This window comes from Acanthaster planci, linkage group LG17 (genome assembly GCF_054643075.1).
Source record: "Acanthaster planci isolate LZ-2023a linkage group LG17, COTS_SCS, whole genome shotgun sequence".
NCBI lineage: Eukaryota > Metazoa > Echinodermata > Asteroidea > Valvatida > Acanthasteridae > Acanthaster > Acanthaster planci.
The window spans coordinates 13601428-13628707 of record NC_141793.1 but is presented as its reverse complement, the minus strand read 5'-3'; the positions used below and the strand labels follow the sequence as shown (position 1 = coordinate 13628707).

General features: G+C 39.7%; 1 protein-coding gene across 2 annotated transcripts in view; it reads right to left on the bottom strand.

The window, feature by feature from the left end:
• The window catches only part of LOC110973399 (kinesin heavy chain-like), a 29753-nt gene that overhangs the window by 1816 nt on the left and 657 nt on the right, over positions 1-27280 (bottom strand). The window contains exons 2-26 of one of the 2 annotated variants that reach the window (XM_022224216.2): positions 25021-25108; positions 13552-13625; positions 12677-12781; positions 12196-12244; positions 11561-11704; positions 11328-11452; positions 11124-11228; positions 10598-10746; positions 10351-10499; positions 9743-9900; positions 9320-9595; positions 9037-9186; positions 8668-8859; positions 7909-8026; positions 7677-7756; positions 6975-7084; positions 6637-6738; positions 6284-6344; positions 5866-6048; positions 5412-5548; positions 5045-5124; positions 4059-4245; positions 1753-1959; positions 408-496; positions 10-114 (exon numbers count right to left, since the gene is read on the bottom strand). In XM_022224216.2, the coding sequence (XP_022079908.1) occupies positions 10-114; positions 408-496; positions 1753-1959; positions 4059-4245; positions 5045-5124; positions 5412-5548; positions 5866-6048; positions 6284-6344; positions 6637-6738; positions 6975-7084; positions 7677-7756; positions 7909-8026; positions 8668-8859; positions 9037-9186; positions 9320-9595; positions 9743-9900; positions 10351-10499; positions 10598-10746; positions 11124-11228; positions 11328-11452; positions 11561-11704; positions 12196-12244; positions 12677-12781; positions 13552-13625; positions 25021-25108 (3223 nt within the window). The remainder of the gene's footprint in view (positions 1-9; positions 115-407; positions 497-1752; positions 1960-4058; positions 4246-5044; positions 5125-5411; positions 5549-5865; positions 6049-6283; positions 6345-6636; positions 6739-6974; positions 7085-7676; positions 7757-7908; positions 8027-8667; positions 8860-9036; positions 9187-9319; positions 9596-9742; positions 9901-10350; positions 10500-10597; positions 10747-11123; positions 11229-11327; positions 11453-11560; positions 11705-12195; positions 12245-12676; positions 12782-13551; positions 13626-25020; positions 25109-27280) is intronic. The other variant, XM_022224217.2, reaches the window with a different exon arrangement.

Genomic DNA, 27280 nt, shown 5'->3' with positions numbered 1-27280 from the left:
GCTACCTACCTGTCATTGGAGCCTTACTGGTGTTGTTAGTTGACATCTTCTGCCGGCCTCTAGCCTTCATAGCTGCAATGTCTGCATCTGTTAACTTGGAGTCACCAAGTTTGGCTGGAAACAGAACATAAATCAACAATGAGGAATTATTTGTGGCTGATGAGAGCATAATCTTTCACCAGTATGTCATAAGAAGAATACTTTTGAGTGGAATATCACCACTGCAACCAGTTTACACAAAATCAGGCAACATAACCATCAAGTTTCATTTTTTACACAAATTTAAATGTATAACAACACCCACATGTAACTGTAACTGAACTTTTCATGTTGCCAAAAGTTTATCAATAAAAATGAACCTGTTTGCATGCAAATGACTTTGGATTCTTTGCCAGCCTGGTTCTTACCTCCTGGAAGTTTAGGTAGCCTTTTAGCTTTCCTTTCCATGTTCTCAACATCATTTTGGTTGGAGTTGAGATTACTGTAACTGCTCGACCTGTACAAATACAAATAGATATGGCAGAAGCGTCAGTTGTGTTTCCTTTGACAGGAAAAGTCTCCACTACTGTCGCTCTGGGAATTTAAAGTTCAGCTAACTGCTTCATTGGCAATGGCTAGGTTTATATCTTCAGGTTGGAATTCCAAATCTATCAGTAGACCGAGTCCAACAAATGATCCATGGGTCCCGTAAACTTTATACTATTGCTACAGTTGACAAATGAAGTATTCATTTGTTACAATACTAAGGTTTTATATAATATACAACGCACAACCAAAGTAGAGAGAACAGCTACAAGTTTATACCAGATTTACAACTCATGGATGTACCCACTGCTCCTCGTTCAGTTACCATTCATTTAACCCTATGTACCCACTGCTCCTCCTTCAGTTACCATTCATTTAACCCTATGTATCCACTGCTCCTCGTTCAGTTACCATTCATTTAACCCTATGTACCCACTGCTCCTCCTTCAGTTACCATTCATTTAACCCTATGTACCCACTGCTACTCCTTCAGTTACCATTCATTTAACCCTATGTACCCACTGCTACTCCTTCAGTTACCATTCATTTAACCCTATGTATCCACTGCTCCTCGTTCAGTTACCATTCATTTAACCCTATGTACCCACTGCTACTCCTTCAGTTACCATTCATTTAACCCTATGTATCCACTGCTCCTCGTTCAGTTACCATTCATTTAACCCTATGTATCCACTGCTCCTCGTTCAGTTACCATTCATTTAACCCTATGTACCCACTGCTCCTCGTTCAGTTACCATTCATTTAACCCTATGTACCCACTACTCCTCCTTCAGTTACCATTCATTTAACCCTAAAGGGGACATGACCTTATTGTTTTCCGAAGCCATAAAATCTCATAGATAAGACAATGTACCATACAGTTCTGTGGCACTGTGAATGCATGACTTCATTGTTCTCTGTAGGAGTAACAATTTGTAGGGCTAGGTCCTTCAGGCTCAGATTTCTAGCTATTTAGTATTCGATAGTACTGAGTGCTGTAAGCCAAATGACGTGCTTGGCTGTTAGGGTTAACTCTAGCGGTTATGTATATCAAATGTCAACATTTCTTTCTTCTGTTAGTGTTTTCAGCACAAACACCCAAATTACATTTGTCTCAGACAGCAAGGTACAAACTGCTATATATTTTTTCCATGCATACACATAAAACAGAACAAAACAGAATGACTCATATGACAACCAACAAACCAAAGAACAAAAAATACAAACGTTAACAATGGATCAGACTGTGCCCCTGCTGCCCCCTCAGTTGCATCTTGGGATACATTAGGTGAAGAAGCATGCTGGGATTGCTGTTGATGGGGGGCATTAGGACTGTCATGAGAGTGGGCGCGGCTTCGATGCCCATGGTGTTTTCTTCTGACTGGTTTTTCACCCGTATTTGACGGGCTGGGGTAGGTGAAGACCTCTGATTTACTGTGGGTGTGGTTAATAAACATAAAAAGCACATTGGACAAAACATGCAGCATGCAAACAAAAGGGTTTTGAAATGCTTTTACTCAAGTGCCATCTTGATGTGTATTCCCATGAAACCTTCATCTCTGAACTTACAGAGAACTGACCAACACCATCATCTATATTAGTACATTTTCATCGTGGCACTAACTGCATGTATCTAAGACTTCTGTTGCATGCAATGTGATAATACACCTTTTCAATCTCTTCAGACAATATTTTGAAAAGCTTGGCTGAGGTTTATCTCTTACTTTGTTATAAATTTCAAAGCATCTCAAATAAATTTAGGTTTTGACGTCAGCTTTCATTTACATTTCATCAATCAATGAACAACTAAAAGTTCATGACAATTGAAAATGATGAATCCAAGGCCTGCACTGAAACTTTTGATTTGATAACTGTCCAATGATCCACATTATAGTGGTTGTTAGCCCATACAAATTTAGGAAATCTCCGTCTCAAATCCTTCAAATTAGAGAATGAAACTGTGTTGATCTATAAGCAGAATATTGAGGCTCTTCCAAGATGGCAATCATGTAGTTAAGCACAACCTGCATGTTGGAACATCCAGATGTAATGCACTGCAGAACATACAGCAGGCAGGATGGTTTTTACTTCAAACAAAAGCTGCAGGTTACCATTGTCTGCAATATTTTCATTCCAGATAAATGTAAATGCAGCAACTTGATCAGTGCAAACATCATTATAATCATGCAAAATACACAGCTTTAATCTTCCAAAACCCTTCATTAGTTCTTAAATGTGTTCCTTGGATCTGTGACCAGTGTTTTAATCCATCCACATCTTCCTATCCATCCACATCTTCCTGTAATTCCTGTCAAAATGTTGAGGCATTATGAATGACATCCAGGAGCAGTGCGGATGCTTTGACGTTCAAATTGGACCAAACTTTATGCATGGCTGAGTGTGGACATCACAAGGTTTTGCCCAAGACCTTGACACAATACACTAAAGTGCAGAATTTTCTGCATTCTGAAAGTCAAATTCTGCTTGCTTCTGCTTTCTAAATTTTAATATAAAATTATATGACCAAAGGGTTATCAGATAACCCTTTGGTCACATAGATGTACTGCATATATGTACTGAAGGCCTACTTTTACCATACATCTACAGCTTTCTTTGGCATAATGATACGTGTACACTGTAGGGCCTACACGCACCATGCCACAGTGATCTTGGACTGGTCCCCGTCCTGTTAGATTTATTCATAAGCCGTGAGACGTCTGGGCCCTATGTAGGGAACGGGGGGCACTATGTAGGGAACGGGGACCAGTGTGATCTCCACGGAGCAGAGCCGGAGGAAATCAATACCGATCTCTGCGATATCGTAAAGGAAAACCAGGAGGGGAAACGCTACCTGTTACTTTCAAAGTGAGTTAAACAGTGAAAATGAGCTGTCATTCCTAATTTGGGTTCATACTTATTTGATTAATTGTGCCGGAACGATCAAAATTATTGTTTTAATTATTTATTTTTTTAATGAGAATCGCCTTTTTCCCGCTTTCCACAACACAGAAAGCTCTGGACTTTACAATACACCCTTACAAATCGGCCACATTTTTTGCCACATTGCCTCACTCCTTCAAAATGTTCCACTCGTGCCAGGATGAATTTGGAGGATTTGGGAAAGCTAGGGTTAATTTTACAAAATATGCTACACATTGTGCATTAAAAAAAAGAAGCAACAAATGAAAATAGCAAGCACACTGTGTTCAAGTGTTTGTTAAACAAGTTATCAACACAATATCGGCAACCAAACCCAAAAGCAACCAGACTGAACCAAACTGCAGTTAACCGAGCTATCGTCTTTAAACGCATTTGTTTTTTCTCTATTTCCAACTCAGTGGCAAGAGATGATGAGAATAGATACTCTTTTCCCATCTGTTTGATCAACTCCAAAGCATACCTCATACACATCAACAGGTTAACTTTAACATTACAAAGACATGATCATGCACTTCCCAGCTACATCTTCCAAAAATATTTGAACCTGGCAATGTCTCCATATACTCCATCACTACAACTTACTACCCACTTACGATTTGTCCACACTGATTTGCCCGAACTGCTGGTTGGGGCTGACATTACTGTCTGGACTCTGCTGAGGGCTGGGTCTAATGATAGGACCTTGTCCCCCACCTCCACGGATGCCAACTACATGACCCCCACCTCTGATACCAGCATAGCCAGGGGAGAGAGGCGGGTGACCAGCACGGATAGCCTTAGCTGTGGAACACATTCAAAGAAAGGTTAGTCAGGAAATAAAGTCATTGCTGCATTCACAAAAAAAGATTAAGCTTGGACATGAAAGGTCAGTCTGTAAAATAATCCTATTAACCACTTCCAGCCGGGGACTCCGGGATCGGAGACGAATGGTTTATATGGGTGGCCGGGGTCTCCGAACTCGGACAAAGGAAACAGGGCCCTGTAACAAAAGACCGTACTCCGAACAAAAGACCAGGCTGCTGGGCATTACCGACATTTTTCACTCTCAATAATGGAGATAATCCAGCCTTCTTTTGAAACCGTATACCAGGGTTTGGGCATTGAGAGCGAGCGGATTACCACTGGGGACAAAAGTGCTCCACCACCGCAGCGATGAGCCACAAAGCACCGCTGCACGCTGATCTGGCCCCTATTGAAAAGAGGTCAGCAGTGCACTAAGCCAGGTTCGTGAACAAAAGACAGTTATACAACACCGCACAATCTGGGCTCTGTTTACAAGGCTGCTGGCCTGGCTGAAATACTCAGGTGTCATTGAAGGTCACCTGTTAACTTAGAGTAGTGCCTAAAGATTACTTAGTGCGGGTATAAACGACCGTTAGATGAAATTAGGAATTTTGAAGGATTTTGAAAATGAAAAAAATGATAGTCATGCCGGCCCAGCATCATCAACATTGAAAAATGCCCCGGCATGAAGTGGTTAAATAAATAAAATGCCAAATGTTTATGTTACAGTTTCCCTAATATTTCTTTCATTTTGTCTTGCACTTCCAACTGAATGATTACTGGTAAATCAATTCACCAATCTGCGGAGCATTCCCTCTCCTAGCAATGTTCCTCTGACGAACAGCTTCCTTAATTCTGTCTACCTCCTGTTGGTACCTGGACCCAAACAAACACAAACTTTTAATTGGTTAAAGTATGACAACACAGCTTTGTCTACCTCCTAACATACACTGAGACTCCACATACCAACAGTTCTAGCAAGCAGGACAAGATAAAAAGCTTTGGTTAGATGGTTGACTTTTCATGTGGCTGCAGATGGGCTTGCAGGAATCCAAAAACAAGCAGTGCCAAGATGTTCATATATTAATTTCTTGAAATAATGAATTACATCACTACAAACACACCATTACATTCGAACAATACCCAAACAACACGCAGCATACCTTTTGCGGTCACGCATGGCACCCTCTTTTGTTTCTTTGAGAGCAGCTTCAAGAGACTTGACTCGTTCTGATGTTGCACGCAGACGTTTCTCCAATTTGGGTAGCTCACAGCGTAGATCAGCATTGTCACGCACCAGCTTTTAACAAAAAGGGAATTCAACTGATTAGCATTACAAGGACTCTTCCACATAGCTTCACGTGTACAATTAAAAACATTTCATACTTAAATTCATTACATGAAAAATACCAGAAATGGTGTTTTTAGGCTGCAAATTGAGGCATACCTTTGCGTGACCAACAGTATTCATTCAAGCACTCATTAGCAGACACCCTTTTGAAAACAGCTGTTACTCCACTTACCTGCTTGTGAACCATGATCAATTGTTCCAGGTTATTTCATTTCACGTATGTTAAGTTGTGGAAACCCTTTCAAAATGGCTGTTCCTCCACCTACCTGCTTGTGAACCTTGGTCAATTGTTCCAAGTTATTCTCTAGGAAAGAGATTTTCTGTTTCTGTGCTTGGCTTCCACCTGCATCATCATCTCTATCACTGCCTTCCAGCGCCTTCTTGACTCTATTCTGCAGATCCTGCACAAACAGCTTACGCAGGTTGTGAAGTGTCTGCAACTCTTTGGCCTTAAAGGAAATGATCGGGACCAGACGGAAAAGGTCAAAATCTGGCTTTTTTGTTTCATTAGATTTTAACTGATTTTGTTTTACCAATTCTTCCTTCTTTCAAATTACTTCTATGAGGCTTATGCAACTTTACAGTTTAATTAACTTTATTTAAGGTAAAATATAGCTTATCATACCACTATGTTTATATCATACTCATTCAAAATGAAGAACTGAAAGAAAAAAAAAGACATACCACTGTCTCTTCAAGTCCTTTGAGATCCTGCTTAGCTTGTTCCCTCCTGTCAGCTTGTTGGCTGTTTGAAAAGTTTAAGAAAATGCAAAAGAACAATGTGACAATAACAGCACAATTCTGCCTAACTTATGCCTTTATGCCTTGAACTAAAATCTTCAACTGGCATTGATATAGCTTGATAAGCTCATGGATTGTACAAGCTCACAAATTCTGCTCAAAAGTATTTACAACAGACATGGATAATGTAAGAGACTGAAGAGTGTAGGACCAATTCCTCCAAATCAACCATTAACTGCCTACTCTGCCGTTGAGTTATTCATTAAAACACTTGTCAACAGTTTGTCAGTTCTGACCTTAGCTCATGAAGTTTACGCGACTTCTCTGCTTCTTCTTGTTTGAGTTTCTCATAGTCCAACTGAAGTTTCTCCTGCTGCAGGGTCAGAGTTTGGTTGACACTGTAATCAAAGAGATCAGAGATACAGTAAGTGTTTAATTAAGAAGGTAATCATAAGGATCACAGATTGGTCATAATGTTAATGGACACTTAATTTGGTTCACAGAGCGACAACAGTGTTCATCATGTTCATGGACAAATTGCCACTGTTTAGTTCAAACAGTGGTTATGGTACCATTTTGTTTACCTATCCAAATTGAGCGGCAACAGCATGTGACAAATCGTGAGGCTACTTACTCCTTAAGTTCTTCAATAAGATGTTCTTTCTCAGAGATCTCGGTCCTGAGGCTAGTCAGCAGCTGATGGTGAGCTTCCCTATGCTTTTCCATCTGAGCTTCCATTTTAGCCTGGAAATATACACATGGAAATCATTACAGATCCCGTGACTATTAGCTCATCCTAGGAGACACCATTCCTCCAGTAGCACCACACTCGCATCCATGTTGTCAGTGTTGTATTTGAGTTCATCACAAGTCCTTTCACCAGTCCAGTCACACGTCCCTTGACAAGGCCAGTCATAAGTAACGGGGTGAACAATGACAAAGGAATGCTTCTGTCATAGCTCATTTGAATAGCTTGTGAATTGCCTTAAGACTGAATGACTTGTGATAGACTTACAGGGACTTGCGATGTACACCAATACACCACTACATGTTTTATACATTCGTAAGCTGGAATAGTGCGTGCTTTCAGTAAAGAAAAACTCCTTTCTAGTTGGAGAAGTAAGTAACTCATGGGTACAACCTCCTTTTGAGTGTGGTGTCACTAATGTACCCGTACAACTTCTAAATGCGTTTGTCAAATTTGTCTACATGACGTGTGGTACAATCACCAGGAAATATAACACCACACTGGGAAGGAAGTACAAAAGAACAATGCAGATTAAAACCTGGCAACAACTCTTTGGTAAAAAGCATCAAAAATAAAATCAGAAAGTACCTGCAATTCCTTGGCAGATTCCTCAGTCTCTCTTGCCTTGTCCTCTAAAGCTTTGCCTTCTATTGCACGCTTTTGTTCAGCTGAAAAGCAAGACGTGAACAAGGTGGTTACAAAGACCAACAACCAACACATGGAGTGTGTTGTGAACTACATTCATCCAAAGGTCGAAGGCGAGAAAGGAGCCACAGCACCGTCTCCTGTGTTGGCAAGATGTGTATGGCATCAGACTCACCTTCAGCTGTGACTTGCTCAAGCTGTTCATTCAAAATGTCCAGCTTGTCCTCCAGACTCTGTTTCTTCAACTCCACCTCACGTAGATTTTCATGGACTGTTTTAATCTTGGCTTCTTGCTGTGAAAGAAATACAATCCACATTAATTTGGAATTTTTTAATATTCTTGATAATTCAGACATCTGCCTGAGCAACGAGTATCTGGCACACCTACTACAGACACTCAACTGAGCAATGAGTATCTGGCACACCTACTACAGACACTCACCTGAGCAATGAGTATCTGGCACACCTACTACAGACACTCACCTGAGCAATGAGTATCTGGCACACCTACTACAGACACTCACCTGAGCAATGAGTATCTGGCACACCTACTACAGACACTCACCTGAGCAATGAGTATCTGGCACACCTACTACAGACACTCACCTGAGCAATGAGTATCTGGCACACCTACTACAGACACTCAACTGAGCAAGGAGTATCTGGCACACCTACTACAGACACTCAACTGAGCAAGGAGTATCTGGCACAACTACTACAGACTCTCAACTGAGCAATGAGTATCTGGCACACCTACTATAGACACTCACCTGAGCAATGAGTATCTGGCACACCTACTACAGACACTCACCTGAGCAATGAGTATCTGGCACACCTACTACAGACACTCACCTGAGCAAGAAGTATATGGCACACCTTCTACAGACACTCAACTGAGCAAGGAGTATCTGGCACACCTACTATAGACACTCACCTGAGCAATGAGCATCCTGCAGGAATCCAGTTCTTTCTCATCTTCCTCTAACTTCTTTGTTGCACTGACAGATGTTGTCTCTAGGTTCTTGCAACGTTGATGGAGAGTCTTCACTTCTGTCTTCATTTTGCTGACATACAGCCTAGCCATGGTAAACTCTTCATCAACTTTCTCTGTGTTTTCCATGTTCAGCTGAGGTATAAAAATTCAACAAGAACAATTATCATTTAATATAATATCCAATTTGTTCATTCAAGAACACTCGTGTCAAGATGCACCAAAGACAGAGATAAGGGTGAAGTAAATAACAGGGAAGAAGAGGGAAATGTTTACATCTCCGTGCTCCCTTGGTTCATGTTGTACATGTACCTTCATATCAGCTACATTGCCACCCAACACACTTCCAATCTCTCCCAGATCTTTCAGCAGGCTGGTCATCATCTCTGTTGTTCGTCTGCGTTGCTGTTGTTCCATTTCCTGCACTTTTTCCAACTGGGTTGTGATGGCATTCAGAGAATTCTGTTATAAAAATACACAGCAAGAATAATTAACAATGTGATAAATGACCACACTGTATGCAAGGCATTCCAGCATCCTGGCCAATCTTTTGAACAAATATTCCACACTGAATAGACTCAAATCTAGCACTCACCAGCTTCTCGCCAAGTTCCTCTGTCAGAGACTCATTTGCACGAGCTTTATCTTCTAATTCCTTAGATTTCTCATCATAATTAACAGCCATCTCTTCCAGCGCTTGAAGAACTTCCTTAGCCTCCTCTTTAGCAGCAATATTCTCTGTATCCAGCCGTGTCATCTGAGATTGTAAGTATTCACATTCACGACGGATGGAGGACAGTAATTCCTCCTGGTCCAGCATCTGTTCCTTGAGCTTCTCTGTCAGGCGAGACTGGCTGTCAATCTCACTGTCCTGTAAGATAATAAAAATCAAACTCGCTGTGATTTTTTCTTGGAGATGCTCCACTTTCTTAATGACGGGAACACAGAAACTAATCATACATACTGACATAAGACCTTTATGACAACTGCTATTACAGCAAGTTTACACATGGCATACCTTTTCATCCAGTTGTTCATAAAGCTTGGCCCTCTCTTCTTCCCATTTGTTTCGTTCTTCTTCTGAGACAGACACAGTCACTGTCTGGGTGGGTGGAGCAACCTCCTTCAAAATACTCACATCCTTGATGTTCTGCTCATTCTCTGGAACAGACTCTCCTAGAAAAAAAATTATAATTTTCTTTGTTAAAAGGATGAAACAATCATCACCTCTCAGAAATTCAAGCGTGATTCAAAAATCATAAAATGCATGACTTGAATCATGGTTCACACAATTCCCAGATCTCCAAGTTTTAGCAGTTTGATGGTGTACAACCACCAACTGTGAGTTCTAGCTCTGTCACTAGAATAATACAGCTTGATCAAGATACTTGATCAGTAAATAAAACAGACATTTATTAAGGGGTTTGTGAGTTTCAAATAGCTCTTGGTGCTAAACATGCTGCAACAATAATTCAATTGTTCCATTTTCAGGGAGTTAACCAGAGGGATGATTCCACTCCATATGGTATTGTTATTTCATCGTGTGAGGATAGAAAATTAACCAAATGCATAGTGTCATTCATTACTTCATGCAAATGCCCCCAAATAATTCTTTGACCACATTACCGGCACGCCATCTGCGCAGTTCTGCATCTGCTGCCTGCAACTGTGCTCTGAGTTTCAACACTTTTTCTTTCTCCTTCTCATATCTAGACCGCCACTCTTCTGCTGTTAGTTCTATGTTCACTGTTACTGTGTTCTTGACTGTCTTTGCTCTGCAATAGCAAGAAGAACGACATGGTCATATACAGAGACCTTTTTAAACCTTAAGACTAAAGTATCTGCACATGGAGGACATAGATGATATATGTACCTTTGACCAAACATCAACGTGGACTTGGTTTCTGCTTCATTGAAGGAGGAAGGTGAGCAACAGATGACAATGGTAGTCCTGGAATTACCTCCCAAAGATTCTTGCAGAATTCTGGTCATCTTGCTATCTCGATATGGGATGTGGGTTTTCTGTCAAAAAAACACAGCACAATCAAATTATCTTCTGAAGTGAAATGTACCCATAATGTGACCCAGCTATCAAATCTAAATATAACATTAAGAGACAGTGTCGGCAAAATTTTCAGTTGAAGCATTACAAACCATATATACAAACCATAACAACTTGTTAGCACAATTTAGTAGTATCACAGCTTCAATAATATTGTTCAATTAACATGGTATGTATACCCTGTGAAGTGTTACAATCATTTAATACTTGGGCCCAATAAAAAAACTTCAGAACACATTTCAGTGTTGTTCATGTAAAAACCAACACACTGTGAAATAGTCTATTGCCCAAATAATTTGAGGGAACAGACATGTATTCTTCTATGACAAATCCTTACCGTTCCATCTGCCAGGGCTGAAATGACATTACCAAGTGCTGATAATGACTTGTTGATATTCTTAGCCTCATCCAACACTGTTCCCTCCGCTCCAGTTTTGCTGACCTACAATATTACAGAAAGTGGGATATTGTGAACTAAGTGGATATGACTCAATGGTCTTTAAGTTATAACAGGAAATTTTGAAATACAGGAATGTATCACCTTTTCACTACCAGCTAAATCAACCAAGTACAGCTTGCCGCTAAGTTTCTTCTGTGTCTCCACATTCTCCTGTTTCACTTGGATCAGGAAGATACTGTGGCTACGTGAACTGTGCTCATTCATATCTGTAGAACAACAAAAAGTTCCCAAATTTGTCAGGAAATTGTGTGTAACACCATATTGGATCCAAAATGACTAACAGATGTACCTGTAAGTTACTCTTGAAGACTTACTTGTAACGGCTATATGTCTGTTAGATTTGCCTTCATCAATGACCTCCATCACTTCTTCAGGGCTGGAGACAAACCGCTCTGAGGCACCCTTCACATAAGGGACCCTATTCTTATCCTCATGGACAGAAAGATTGGTCTTGGAAACTATACAGAGATCAAATTCAAATTAGTTAAGTCTACAGTACATGCATGCAACATTTGGTACAACTATGACACTTACATGTACATAGACGTAAACATTTGGAACACCTATTTTTTAAATGTATTCAGTACAAAACCAGAGAGCATACTGAATTATTGCATCTAAGAATACAATACAACCATCCCTATTCTTATCCTCATGGACAGAAAGATTGGTCTTGGAAACTATACAGAGATCAAATTCAAATTAGTTAAGTCTACAGTACATGCATGCAACATTTGGTACAACTATGACACTTACATGTACATAGACGTAAACATTTGGAACACCTATTTTTTAAATGTATTCAGTACAAAACCAGAGAGCATACTGAATTATTGCATCTAAGAATACAATACAACCATCCCTTGTGATGATTCACATGTGGAATGTCTTGTTAACAATTTGTATGCAGGCAAGTATGACTGAGGAAGGGGACAGGAATTATACAAACCGTCCAGTAAATCCCGGATACGATCCATGTAGATCTCAAAATAGGAAACCTGCGGCCAAAAAAGACAAACACTGCAAAATAATCTCTTTTTTAAAGAAACAACTTGTGAACAAAATCTTCAGGTTGGCGTGGTGTTTCTTTCCTCACTTTCTACCTCTGGGGGCCTGGGTTAAAATCCGGCTCAGTTCACATGTGGATTGGGTTTTCAGTCCCTACCTGATTCCATGGGTTTTCCCAGAAACACTTATCCAGGATTTTCCTCCCCCACTAAAACTGAATATTTCTTCATTATAATCACGTAATTGGTGCTCAATGCTATGTTGGATGATCAGATATAAATAAATCAATAAACACAACAAGAAGTCCCTCACTGTGGAGACGCTTGTACGTAGTAGAGTTAACACAAATCTTTCTTCACATTCAGCCAAGCTGTAGTTCTCATGAATGTAAAACATTTGTAATTTTGTATCAACATGTGTACCTTGATATGGAACTCCAGGCTTTCATCCATTTGGTAGATATGATTGAAGATATCTTGGACAATACGAGGTATGATGCCCATGTATGTTTCATCATTGAGGACACCCTGTTGAAATTAAATGTAGCAGTGTTTTTTCTACTCATTTTACATAGATGTGTGTATACCCCTATGTACATGTATGTCAACTGATGTCTGACATACAGTCCATGACACAAGAAAACAAAAACAAACACAAAATGTGATTTGTCTGTGATATATCTTTCTTTTGAAAATCATGATACTTACAAATACAAATAAAGCTTGTCATGGGCTACCGCTAAATGTCCTAAGTCTGTTGTCCTTTGAGAAAAAATCCCCAAAACTACTGTACATGTATGATGCCACACATCGCATGCACGGCCATGACCATCACAGTGCATGAAGATGTTATTAGCTCAGTGAAGCCAACCATGGCCGAGTCTGCCGCTCTGCTCCATTGTGCTTTTCTAATTAATTATCATGTCAGAATGTACATGTACATGTATTCCAGCCCTGTACTTATCACCATGCTTACTAATTATAATTTCAAGCCAGCCCCAAGTAAAAATTTACAGGTTTGCCATGATTTTTCTTGTCTATGAACACGAGTATCTCCTCTGTACATGTATCTTGAATGATGTACAGCAAGGTGTCAGATAGCTTGTAGAAAACAAGCACGGTATATGACATGAATGCTATACATCATACATGTACTTGGTTGACGACAAACGTGCAATTTTATATGAGAAACATTTCCAACACTGTTTATTTTCTGTCTCCCATCATCAAGTATGTTTCATCCACATGTATCTTCTATAATAAACTTGTGCAGTAAACCACTGAGTTATTATTGTTACCTCCATCGTAAATGTCTTCCCACTAGATGTCTGTCCATATGCAAATATAGTTCCATTGTAGCCCTCCAGAACATCTGCAGAAGAAAAGCATGGAACAAAATTGCAAAATCTTCTGAACTAACATGAAAATACCAAAGTGATGACACAAGCAATTTAAGTGTCTATAATCTGAACAAATGTACCAAGTACCTGTAAAAAGTCATTAACTTTGGACAATTCCATGCGACCCAAAAATAAATCACAAGACATACCCAATGAGTAGGCAGCAAATTAAACCAAAAACTTGTTTCCCCACTCTCATTTTATGAAGATGTGTCTCAACAGATTCCTTTGCTTTCTGAGAATTACCCCCACCTTATTTAAGAACATCAGCATACATGTACATGTGCCAGCCCACAATACAAATGTGCATGTTCATGTAACCTCACACATGACCAGGATGACAAGCAAAGGTCCTGCTTTACGTCACAACAGTCTGTGCATTTTAAATGACAGAAAACATATCTCCTGCCACTACAAATTTTGAAAAGTGGTTAAAATGTGGTGATTTATTTAATGCGATGTGCCTGCAGTGCAAGTCCTCTGTATATACATGTTCTTTAAAAATCCTACTGCGCACATGTATACAAATAGAAATTGTCTGAAAATAAATTTGTCATAGTGTACAGAATGCAAAAAATTTCTTAAATGCATAATTTCTGTATTTAAAATCATTCACAAACCACAAGACTTAGAGCATTTTCAACTACATGACATCATCACTGTACATGTGAAATTTCAATGGTGACCAGAGCTTCCCTCCTTTTCCCATTATGCACAGATAATTTTATTTGCCTGTGGTAAAATGCCGTGGCCTCGACAATGACGGGGCCAGACAGAATCTGAGTCATGAGAGACCTCACTCAGTCAAACTGCAAATTTTGAAGCTACACTGTACACATGTACTTCAAACTGCACGTACATGTACGTGTATGCACTGAACATGTACATGTAAATCTTCATTATCCCTGTGCTACCATATGCCAAGAACACATTTAAAGATGTACGGTTCATCGTCGTCATCGTCTTCATACTGGAAGTTTTTTTTTTAACTTCTTTTAAATCTGCAATGACAGTCTACTGACATAAGTACTAAACTGTACAGCATGTATCTGTCTCTATGATTTTTTTATCACTTGATTAAATCTTTTGACATGAACTGCTAAAATACATGTACTTGCTGAAAACATTCATTATCATGTACAGGTGAATACATGTGCATGTATGTACACTTTAGCAAGAATATGCTTCATTCAACTTAAATAACTGTGATTGTTTCACTGAAGAAACATCTATGGAGTGACATCAAGAGTGACAGCACTTGGAAAATAACATTGCCGTAATGTCAGCTCTAGTGCACTTGATGAGGGACTGTCTGACAGATATTTTTTTTTTCCTTCTGAAAATTATATAAATACACATGCAGTAGTGGCATGGCACTGTTGGTGATTAAGATATACAACACTGCTGTGAATCACCATGCCATGACGCCATGTACACTGTACATGTGTACGTACTTACATGGACATACTGTACATGTAGGCCTATAGATACTGGTACATGTACATACAGCAGAAGGGGAAAAAATTTCCCACGAATTATTAACAGAGCTACAGGTACCATCCATGTAAGTACAGTACATGTACAGCAGACCTGCCAAGTTTCAGAAATCCCAACGAGTGAGATTGTTTTGTCCGATTGAAACCCACGTCCATTATAATGCATAATCATATCGTGACATCATAATTTTAATAAAATATTCATGGTGACATCATCAAAACCAAATGTAAGTTAATGCATGAAATGTATGGATCCCTCGAGGCTCGTTATAATTCTTTTTAAAAAATCACAAAACTAAATCACATCACGATTTGTTTCAACTGTGTCGTGAAAATGATGTTTTCAAGTTAACGTTTATACAAAATGTCAATGAAAACATTTGGGAAAAAGTTTGAGTGCATGGCCCATGTACTACATGTACATTCTACAGCACCTGTCCATGACAGAACGGAAAATTTAAAGCGCGGCAGTACAGCATGCGTTACCGATCCATTTATGCTGCATTCAGATCTGTTGTTTAGGCCTAGGTCTAGGTCTTCGCTCAACGTGGAGACGCCAAGAAAATAGACCTAGCCGAAACTCTAGAAGCCGGTTTCAGAGACGGCCTACACATGGCGTGAGTCATCAGTAGTGCATAGTCGCGCGCGTGGCGACTAGCTCCACGCGTGTATTCAGGACGCACACAAGCTTTGCCACTCGCTCTGCACAGCCTGTCTTCCTCATGTGTGCGCCATGTGTCCAGGTGAGCCTTGACTGAAGGCTAATACTGTAATACAGTGCAGTGCGCGCATGCAGTACATGTACATTATATAGAAAGCAAATTGATGCACGCGACTAACCTTGTTGTCCAATGCATGAGTTTTTGTGAATTATCCTCATCATTTGCAGAATGCGTGAGATTTTGAGCTTGATGTGTGTGAGCATGAGATTTGGTCAAAATGTGTGTGTCACACGCCTTATGCGTGAGACTTGGCAGGTATGTGTACAATACATGCACCCATACATGTACATGTACTGTACATGTACACGTTCATGTACTTACACATTCAACCACTACCAGTATACTACTGTATACGTGTACATGTACACGTACACGAAAAATGAAGATTTCTAGCCTGATCACGAACAGGTACATGAACGGTACGTGTATGAGTCAAGATAGATAGCCTACAAGTGGACAAGTGGACAAGTAAAAGGCTTTTACATATGGCTATTCAGAAAAGATTTTAAAGATGACTTTTTATACATGTACATTTACATGTATAGTAGCCACCTATTTATTGCTGCTGAACCTATAAAATTTTCTAAGATCACGTGCAAAGCATCAATCATTATCATTCCTTTTGTTTTATTCTGTTACGTTACTTTGGTTCCAGGGATATTAGATAATAAAAATCAGAGAGGTACAAAATTCCCTCCACACAACACACACTGTACAAACACCTTTGTCAAGGTTACATGTACAGGGAATGTCAACCAAGCCCATCCAGATGGATGGGAATCGAACTTATTTTTTCTGTTTAGCATTGTAAAAGACAAATTACAGGCTCAAAGAAAAGTACAGGCTGACTTTTAAAACCACAGGAATCTTGAACACACTAAAAGGGATGTATTCACTACTAAGGACGGCCCACAAATTAACAAAAGGACACACTTTAACCCTCAAAATGTCACAAATGACAGTACGCCAACATTTATTGATCATATTGTAGAAACTAGCAGTTTTTTCATTTTTCTGAAAAACCACAGATCTCACTGCCTTGTACATGTAGCAATGATTTCTCAAAGATACTCTGTTAGCATGCTACATGTACATGTAGCATTCGCTGTCCCTTGAAAGGTTTCACTGGGAAAGGCAGTTTCTTGTTGAGCAGGATATCTATTCCTCAATATGAGAAATTGCAACATCTCCACAAAACCTGGTTCGAGGCAAAATTTGTATTACATAAACTCATGGAATTCAACCTTGGCCATGGACGTGGAAGAAAAAAGTGCTGAAACAATGAATAAACTAACTTCTACACATGACTGCTGGCTCAAACAAGGAAAATTGTCTGATTTTTAATTATTTTGAAGGGATGATCAGTGCCAGAGGGTGAGCCTCAAATTAAAATGGAATCTTTTCAGTGATAACTGTTACCATTCAATAAATTCATCATTGTACATGTACAAGAATACTGGACTTTGAACAGTCTGATGCCGATACAGGTTTAAGGCAATGTACAAGTGTACAACTGGTATATCTTATGGATCATTTCTGTGTCCATGTGCTCTAGTATCCAGTACATTAAATGTCATTATTTCTTATGTAGTTGGTGGCATTACCACAAGTGTACACACGTGTAGAGTACAAGTACAGGCATGTACATGTATATGTACAGTACAAGGCAGCAAATGATGGCCAAGTGGCTAAAGTGAAATAGAAGATACAGGTACATGTAAACAATGCACTAGGTTTGGTAATGTGTTAACCTTTCTGAGAACCTTGGCATTACCATGGAGGAACAAGAACATCTATTTGGAATGGCAACTTGTAAAATGTACACTGTAAATGTATAGTGCATGTACCGGTACATGTATATCTTCAGGTTTGTGAACATCGAGGCTCATCTGTCTCATACGCTACCGTACCAGTACCGGTACATGTACATGTACATACATGTATGTACCAGCATGTACATGTGTAAGTACCTGTACACGTGTATGTAACTGGACTACGTTACGAAAGAAAAAAGACAGCAAATCATAATAATCATTATCATCCTCAGGAGTAAGTGAGTGATCTCCGCAGATGCACTCGAAAATTCCAAATAAGCGTTGGTTATTTGGCAAAAGTCGGACGTTTTTAAAGTCAGTTATGATATTTTGCGTTTCTGGCTGTAGAAAACAAATACCCAAAATATGAACTGCGATATTTATATCATAAATCACAATCCTAGAGGTTCCTATGGTCAACAGAAGGTGGAAACATGCCGCAGGGACACATTTAACAACGTGGTGAGGTTTCATGCTGAGACAGCTGTGGACAATGATAGAAAGGACAAAGAATCTTCCCATGTTTTTTATTTTCCTCTGGACCAGCTTCATGTACATGTACATTCTTTCAGTTTTCTTGTACCTATTTTTGGAGAATTTGTATTAGTAATTCTGTTTATTGTTAAGAGAGACGTTTTGGGGATGTAAAGATGTAAACTGACTTTCATTGTCATTGGAATATCAGAACAATCACTAAAATTATCAAAATTTAAGTTTCCGATCACAATGGTTTCCATCTCAAGCGGCCATGTTGAAAATGCGGAAGTGTTACGGACACGCATGCGCGGTACCCACGAATCTTTGCAAATGCAACTCCAAGCACTCCTTGTAGCCCACAAGCAGCGTGGAATTTGTTTTGTCCTTGCAGCACGTGCTGTGCTGGTGGTGGTCATCACTGACCCTTTTGATCTCTGTATGTGCTGACTACTTGTATTTAATAGCTCCATGATGTAACAAATGCTTTGTACTCGCACTACTTGTTCTAACTACATGTACCTGAGCTCCGTGATATTTATCCAATTATTTTCTTAGTAATCCCTTCATTTTCTTCCTCCTACGTGCACAGAATTTTTCTTTCTCTCTGTAATTTAATTTCTTGTTAGTTTATTTTTGCTGCTATTCGATGCAAACTCCTGTCTTGAACATTTTGACACCAATGAGAGAATACACGAACATTGTGATGGTTTACTTGTTTAGTTGTTCTACTTGCATGCTTGTTAATAGGACGCATGCACGTGTACATGATGTATGTATACATACAGAAAGCATGCATGTCTACCGAGCATGTTGTATGCACCGTACATGAACTGTGCACAGACGTACATGTACATGTACATGAACACATTTGTGTACATATTGTTACGCTCCCACAAACTATTCCCCAAAATGCATGTAGATTATAGTGTACACACACACCACTTACCCCACAGCAAGCGCGCAATGACCATCTAGATTACACGCATTGTACACAGCGCATTGCATTCCACGCACGACCCCATTGCTCTATGCTCCAACATGCCCTTGAACCACAACTCCAAAGCTGGCACACTTCCAACTTAGTCATTTTCCCCCAAATCTTCCTCCGAGTTGATCCTACTCTCAGTCACACATATAACCCATACATTCGACCCACACATACCCCCAACTCATACTGTATGTGCCCCATCAAACCAAACAACAAAAGCCTGTGTCACAGCGAGGTCAATTACCTCTGCTCACCCTCAGTTTTACCCCTAAAGAATAACCAGTACGTGTAGATTTCCTAGCCATCAAGAGAATAAGTTTTGTACACAACCCAATGTATCAAGAAAGGCTCACCTTTCCTTTCCCTCGTTGACCAAGTCCCCAGTAGCTCACCCACGATCAGCCTTTCACCCTCCCGCTCCCAAACTTCTTGGACCTTATCGCTCTCCAGAATCAAAGTCAGAGAATACCAAGTGTGTACAAAATCCCCATAGACTTTCTACATGTATGAATTATTCATAACCACCCCAATCCAGTGCTCCCATTGGCTAAGACGCGGCCCCAAAAGACTACAAAAGTCTATATAAAGCGATCAGCTCCAGCAGTCAGCATTGATCATTCCTGAGCAGGCAGCATTGGAGAAACATCTCCCTGACTGTTCATGTGTACAGACCCGATATGAACAACCTTTCTATTACTCCCGAATAAATAGCTCTGATTTGGACAAGCAGTACTTGAGTAATATCCAGCCCTATTAGTAGCAGTTGCTCACTGTAAATATGGAGAAGATGTGAATAATTCTTCAGAATAAAACAGCAGTGTGTGTATAAGTCAGTCCAATGACTCTCATTCTTTATGACGACTCCCTACCCAAAGAGAGACATTACAATATGTACATGTACATTGTACGTGTACATAAATGAGTACATGTACTTGATAGAGGCCCCAAACCCCATTACGTGCATCTCATCAATCTGACACATGTGCAAGTGCATACTTTACATATGTACATGTATACATGTACATTGCTACCCAACCTTCTTCAACTTCTCCAGTGGAGAGGAGCCAACAGTGATGACTCATCCTCAGTATGCTTCATTAAAATGACCTCTAGAGTCTGTATGTGACCTTAGGTTATGTGTGCATCAGAACTGTGTGCATTTACTGTATTGTAGGCCTATGTACATGTACATGTATGCAAGCAGGTACCAGTATGTAGGATCACAAAGTTGAATCCTGGAACCTCCCTTTGAAATTTTGACAGAATTAGAAATACTATGTGTACAGATACATGTACTGCAGTTTGAAAAGTTTCACCTTAGCTTCAGTATTGAAATACATGTATGCAATATACAATGTACATGTACATGTGCACAAGCAGTACTTTTATAAAATACAAAAAGGACAGAAGCACTGAAACTCATTTTAGCAGACTTCCTACGATGCTTCCCAAATGTTCATATGATTTTAAATTCAAAAGACAAAAGAAATGTTACGGTACATGTACCGTACATGTACTTAGTGCTGGGCAGTCTGACTTCATATCCCTTCTCATACATGTACGCATGCATTTGCTCTATGAGGTTCATACAAGGGAATTCTCTATTCTTTAGACTTATAAATATATATCATGAATAGCAGAGCAGCAACATTTATTGCCCTTAGCAGTTAGCTGAATAATGCTGACGCCTGCCCAACATGAACGCAGTAAAAGCTAATGAAGAACTCAATATGTGTGGCTGATAAACTCGCCCGAAACTGTGTCTGCATTTTATAGAGCAATTTATGACTGGGAGGTGGGGCCAAGAAATACGTTTAAATTAAATTATGTGGAAGTGACATCGAAGCTAAAGTCTACCGAAACAGAATTTTAGGATATAATTTTTTTTTTATTTGCATAGCTGAACAGGTATATGTACCAGTATTTGAAGTGACATGCAACATACCAGTATTTGAAGTGACATGCAACCAGACAACATGAACAGAAAATACTAGTACATAACAGGTACATGCAGCAACATGTAGTAAGATTACGTTTAAATGTACCAGTAGTAAACATGTTTGATTCACAAATGCCTGATGTTTCTTCCAAATGTATATAGATGTACATGTATGTACATGTATGTACATGTACATGTACCATTATACTTGTACATGTCAAATAAACAAATAATGAACTCATCAACATTGAACTTTACATTTAGTAAAACAAGGGGGGACCTTTGTACATTGTGGAACTGGATAATCAACATCAGGGATTATCCTAGCATAATGACCCCCTACATCCTATTTGTGACAAAATATACCAGGCAAGATCTGGGACGGAGGAGTAACCCCCTTACCTGTCCAATCCCTGTACACACTCTAGACTATTGTTATCTAACACATCGCCCCCCCTCGAAGTCTGTAAGGAATTCCTGAGATTCCCATCCAACAATGACCAACACAAGGGGGGTTCTCTCTGACCCATATCTTGCTCCAAATGTAAAAGAAAAGCAAAAACAGTTGTATGCAAATAAGGGCTTATCAGATTAATGGCTACACTGGCTTGAGGTGGGATCAGGTCAACTCGGACCCAAACCAACTCAGACCCACTCCAACTCGGACCCATGCCAACTCGGATCCAGGACCAACTCGGACCCACGCCAACTCGGACCCACGCCGTTTCGGACCCACCTCGAGTCAACTCGGACCCACTGAATCTTACGCGCCCGTAGACCGAAATAGCGCTGACTCTTGAACCTCGCGAAGAGGTTGGCCTTCATTTTTTCGTTGGAAATTCAAGATTATGGACAGATCGATCACTTTTCATTTCAATTTTACAAACTTTTTTATTCGTCTTTTCCCGAAGATACCCCCTAATAGTAGTAAAACTATGCGCTCATATGAATGTAGCCGCCTTCCTCTATCCAAAATAGGCCCGCGTTGTGGGGCTTTTTGTGAAAGAAATACTCTGACCGGAAACTATCAATCCCAAATTCGGGATTTATATAAATAATTCTATGATCCCTCGTGATTATGGCACGTCTTATTGTAGAAAATAACAAACCGTGGGATCACAAAATATTAATAATGAGCTCGCGAGCAGACATACGACGCTTCAAAACCGTCTCCAAGTTTAAGCCAATAGGAAATATTCCACATTTTTATTTTAAAATGATTTGATTTGTGTTGTTCGAAATTACCAACCTATTTGCGTTATTTGGACAGTCAGTTAAGGCCTGTATGGATGAATTCCTCCATCTTGCCGGTATTGGGGGTGGGGAGAGAATGGGGCAAGGTGGAGGTGTAAGACTTGCCAGGCCAAAAAAAAATTGAAAAGTGGGGTGGAGGATAACACCATTAGACACTGTAAAGGTCCAATGTTCGGGACATTGATGTGTATCTGCAGTATCTGTTGTACGTATGCAGCATCTCTTATGTACATCAGACGGGCCTATCTGTGGCATTTTATTGCAACAAAAACTTTGGGGGCTGTTTGGTGAAAGTTCATTCGATTTCTGCTAGTGATCTGGATCTGGAAAACGGAGAGATTCTGAGAAGCCTGTGCCACTGTCTCCCTGCATAACGTGTAGAGAGGACGTTACAGCTTGGCAGCATGCAGTGCAAAAGTGTCATTTACCAAATGCTAAAATGTAAAAGTGGACAAAATAAAAATTTTCAACAAGTTAATCACGCTCCTGGGGTTGGGTCCGAGTTGACTCAGGGTGGGTCCGAGTTGGTCGTGGGTCCGAGTTAGTATTGGGTCCGAGTTGGTTGTGGGTCCGAGTTGGTCGTGGGTCCGGGTTAGTATTGTGGCCGACTTGACATGGGTCCGAGTTGGTCGTGGGTCCGAGTTGGCATGGGTCCGAGTTGGCATGGGTCCGAGTTGGTTTGGGTCCGAGTTGACTCGAAACCCTTGAGGTTAGGCCTCTTTACCATAAAGCATAAAGGAAGGAACACAGAAAATGTGACAAACATAAATGTACTGGAGTATGCCTTCAGACAGAGACTTGTGAAAGCAAATGATCACAGGAGTAGTTTGGGACGCTGTCTCTATATCTTGGCTTTAATCAATCACAGTGTTGTCAACCTGATTTTACTTATTAAAGTTCCCCAATAAACAAGATGCAATTTCAATTTCATGAAATCTTGTTGGATTAAGTATGGTCAGAGTTAATAAATGTTAAGACTATCTATAAGCTCAATAAATAACATTAAATAAATACATGTACATGTACACGCTACTGGCATAATGGATTACGAATACTGATAAACCTTTCTTTAAAAAAAAAATTTCTTTTCTGCTCCTTCTGGAGAAGAAATACTGAAAACAAATTTATTAAACACAACCATCAGCTAAACAGCCTAAGCATCCATGTGAGTGCCAATCTGTTCAATAGTCATCAAGCATTCCTGTGTTGATTTCATAGTCTGCCAAATGTGTGCTATACATCCCTTTCATTGTACTAAAAAAGCCCTCATGCACATTGTGCATAATTTAAGGTCAATTACTTAAGGTCAATTCAGGTATGTAATTACTTTACTTCTGAATACAGTAGTCTATGGAAAAATTTACCAGTTCATACAGGGGACCGTGGAAACTTTACCCCAACCGAATTACATTAAATGAATACACACTTCAACCAAAGTGATGGATGCTTTGTCACTTCAGTAATGACCCTGAGCCACAAACACATACACAATACAATGCTCCAAACATGGACTCTATGATTGCTGTTGATTCTAGCACAGACAGCTGCTGCAACAAACAATGATGAATGACAAGTTTATTGTGAAGTCAGACAGAGATATGTAATCTGCAAGGACAACACAAGGAGTAATCTGCATTAAGTAAATTGGCATAAAATATAATGAACACCATGAGTTGTTAGGTTACTATTCACTGACACAACCTGGTATTACCGGTATGAATGAGTGTCCACAGACAAAGTGGAACACCAACACAGGAAAAAGAAAACAGCTAGGAAGAAATTTCTTTGGGAACACAATCCTCCTCCACTGCTAATTGTTAGTCAGTCTGAAAATGAGTACTGATGAGAGTCCTTTGGAAAGAGCAAAGACTCATTCCCAAATTTCTTGTTGACACCCACAATTCAAAGACAGAAAAAGCCAATGTTTGCAGACTGCACACAGATTAAGCCTGTGAGACTGTCAATTTTGCAAAGTCGTGGCGACTATTTCAAACTAGTCGCGACTACTTAACTAGTCGCGACTTTTATGACACTTTTTTTTTCGGCCTTTCGGCCGAGTGGTATAGGGGACACGGACGCACTATTATTCTGTGTTCCACTTGCGCTCGTGTGATACCGGTAACTAATATAATTCCCTGCACAATTAAAGTATATGTGGATATTACCTCCAAATAAATAAAGCAAAATACGTGTAGACACAACAGACATGAGAATAATTATACAAAACTTTTAACAAATGTACAGTTAATAACATTGCATGTATCGGTACCTTGTACCATACAGTATGTATGCAATTACAGGTGTGCTCATGTACACATGTAATAGGCTACTATTAGCTCAATTTGCATGTACACATATTAATAATCAAGGTCTTCACAATAAGAAGTAGTAAATCAAAAAACCTTATAAACTGTCCGAATATAAATGTATTCTGACCACCGCAAATGCTCTGAAATTTGAAACACCCAAAGCGAAGAAAAAACATTTCAATTAGGGTCACAGAATGGTTGACAATTTTTTCTCTTCAATTCCACAATCTCTGCAGTACCTACTGATATACTACAAAGTCATCATTGTTTGTGTCACCATGAATACTGTCAATGTATTATCACATTTTATGAACATGTTGGTTGTATAAAAATACATTGTAAAATATAAAGATAATGAATTCCTCTACCTTTGACAATGGCCTTGGCACATCTGTTGTAGACTTCTTCCTGTGTTGCTATAGGACGAAAAACCCGGTCAAAAACAAAGACTCTCCCCTGCACAGAAACAGAATGGACTCAAGATCATCAACATTCACAAGCGGATGTCATGTACAAATTTGTGCTCAAGGTGATCAAGAGTGTCTACAAGAACTGAGTGCACAGGGAGGAACGTTTCAGATTTGTGTATGCTAATCAGTGCACTTACAGTGTAAGTTCAATGAAATACATGTACATGTACGTCCAGTTTCAGATCCCTGCCTGTCCCAGATTTGAAGAGGATTTCACGTACATGTACACAGCAATACACGAACATCTAACCTACATGTACAGTGTACAGGTGTACAATGTACATGTACGGTGCCATGCCTATACACAAATACATGTACATGTACGGGTAAATGTTGAAAACATATCCAGTTCATGAAGGTGTGTGAGCAACTCATGATCTGCTAAAGTTGTTTTACTGAGTCTTTTTAAAATGTCCAACGCTGGCCTTCTTTACAATCAACACAATTTACATACATATCCCTTATTCAAATATCTCTTCCAAGCATGTCAAGAGCAAAATGACGTACAGGTATCTCAACAACATAAAAAATATAAATCACACATTACATGGCATATACAAGTACAGTACGTATCTAGGGTGCACTTGTATGCGTCCTCAGAGAGAAATTTGATTAATCCATCTCACAATTTATTTGGAAATCAACACAAACATGACAAATGGTTGTTCCAGCTGTCGGCAGTGTCCATGGTGTCAGTACATGTATGGACTTTAACCATGTTAACAAATTTGGCTGAATATACATGTACATGTACAGGTACATGTAGTTCTGATCAGTTGGTAAGAAAGCATGGGGACAAATCAGTGTATGGTTTCTTTTATATTACTGCATGCAGTCACTGTACATGCACATGTGCAGTGTACATGGACAGTGGACATGTACATGTAAGGGAATTTGATAACTTCAGCTTCTTAACTACCTTAATTTATTGAAAAATGTCCATCTGGAACCAAACCTGCTGATACACCAAAGAAAGGACTACATGTACATGAACCAAGAAGTTTTTTACACCTTATCAACTATTAAAGGTACTATTATAGTCAGCCATATTTTAGTGTAGGACAATTCAGTAATGGTGAACAGAGGAAGCGAAGCAACCAGTCTCGCAGGTCATGGCCAGGGCCCAGGGGCTCTTTCAGTGAGAATTTCTTTCCAAATTGATTAAGAGTTCAAATTTATTTTAATTCTTCCAGGTCAAAATATGTAAATGTTCATGGTGGCTGATGTTTTTTCCTGGATTTTTAAGGATTTTGTGCCAGTCAGTGGGTTGTTTCATCAAGCTTTGCGCCAGACAGTAGAATGCTGCACAGTGGAGATCCCTGACCGGTGCGGACCAGCGTAGCTATAACACTGTGTACATGTACATGTAATGTACATGTACATGCATTTACATGTACATGTAATGTACATGTACATGTAAATGTATGTACCGGTACATGTACCATGAAGGCAGAGCCAGGTACACATACTGTACATGTATCTGGAATACTGTGAAAAGAATTTCAGCATTGGCTGAGTACAATACACCCAGCCAGAAATGAGACCAAAGAAGACTGAGCCTGTGTGTGTAGCAGTGATACATACTACACAGAATGTTTAATCAGGTGATATGCAATAGGATATACATGTACATGTAGGCACAGCCGATTGGATGGTCTAAGAACCAGACTTCAAGTGCACATTAATGCTACACAGTGCTAGACGAAGATGCAAAAAAAGTAAAGGGCCGCAGCGTGTAGCAAAAAAGGGCTACACCATAGACTTGTGCATGAACCCGGTGCTACACAGGGCTACATGGGAAAATGAATTGGACGGGGCCGCGACGTGTAGCAAAAAAGTGCTACCATTGACTGGTGCACATCCCCAGTGCTACACAGTGCTACACGGAAAAATGAAAAAGGAAGGGGCGGCGGCGTGTAGCAAAACATACTACACGATAGATAGGGGTAAATTGATGAAAGGCAAATTATAGAAATAGTCATAAAAAGGATTTCTATTTTTTCCATGGGATTTCAGAGGAAGTAATGAATCCTGCAATCATGAGGTAACCATGGTAACTAGGCTTAGACATGTTGGACAGGCAGTATAAGAAAAAAGTACAGTGGGAACTTGTCAGGTTTACAGGGTATTACTCCTACTTACCACTTAGTACTATTCG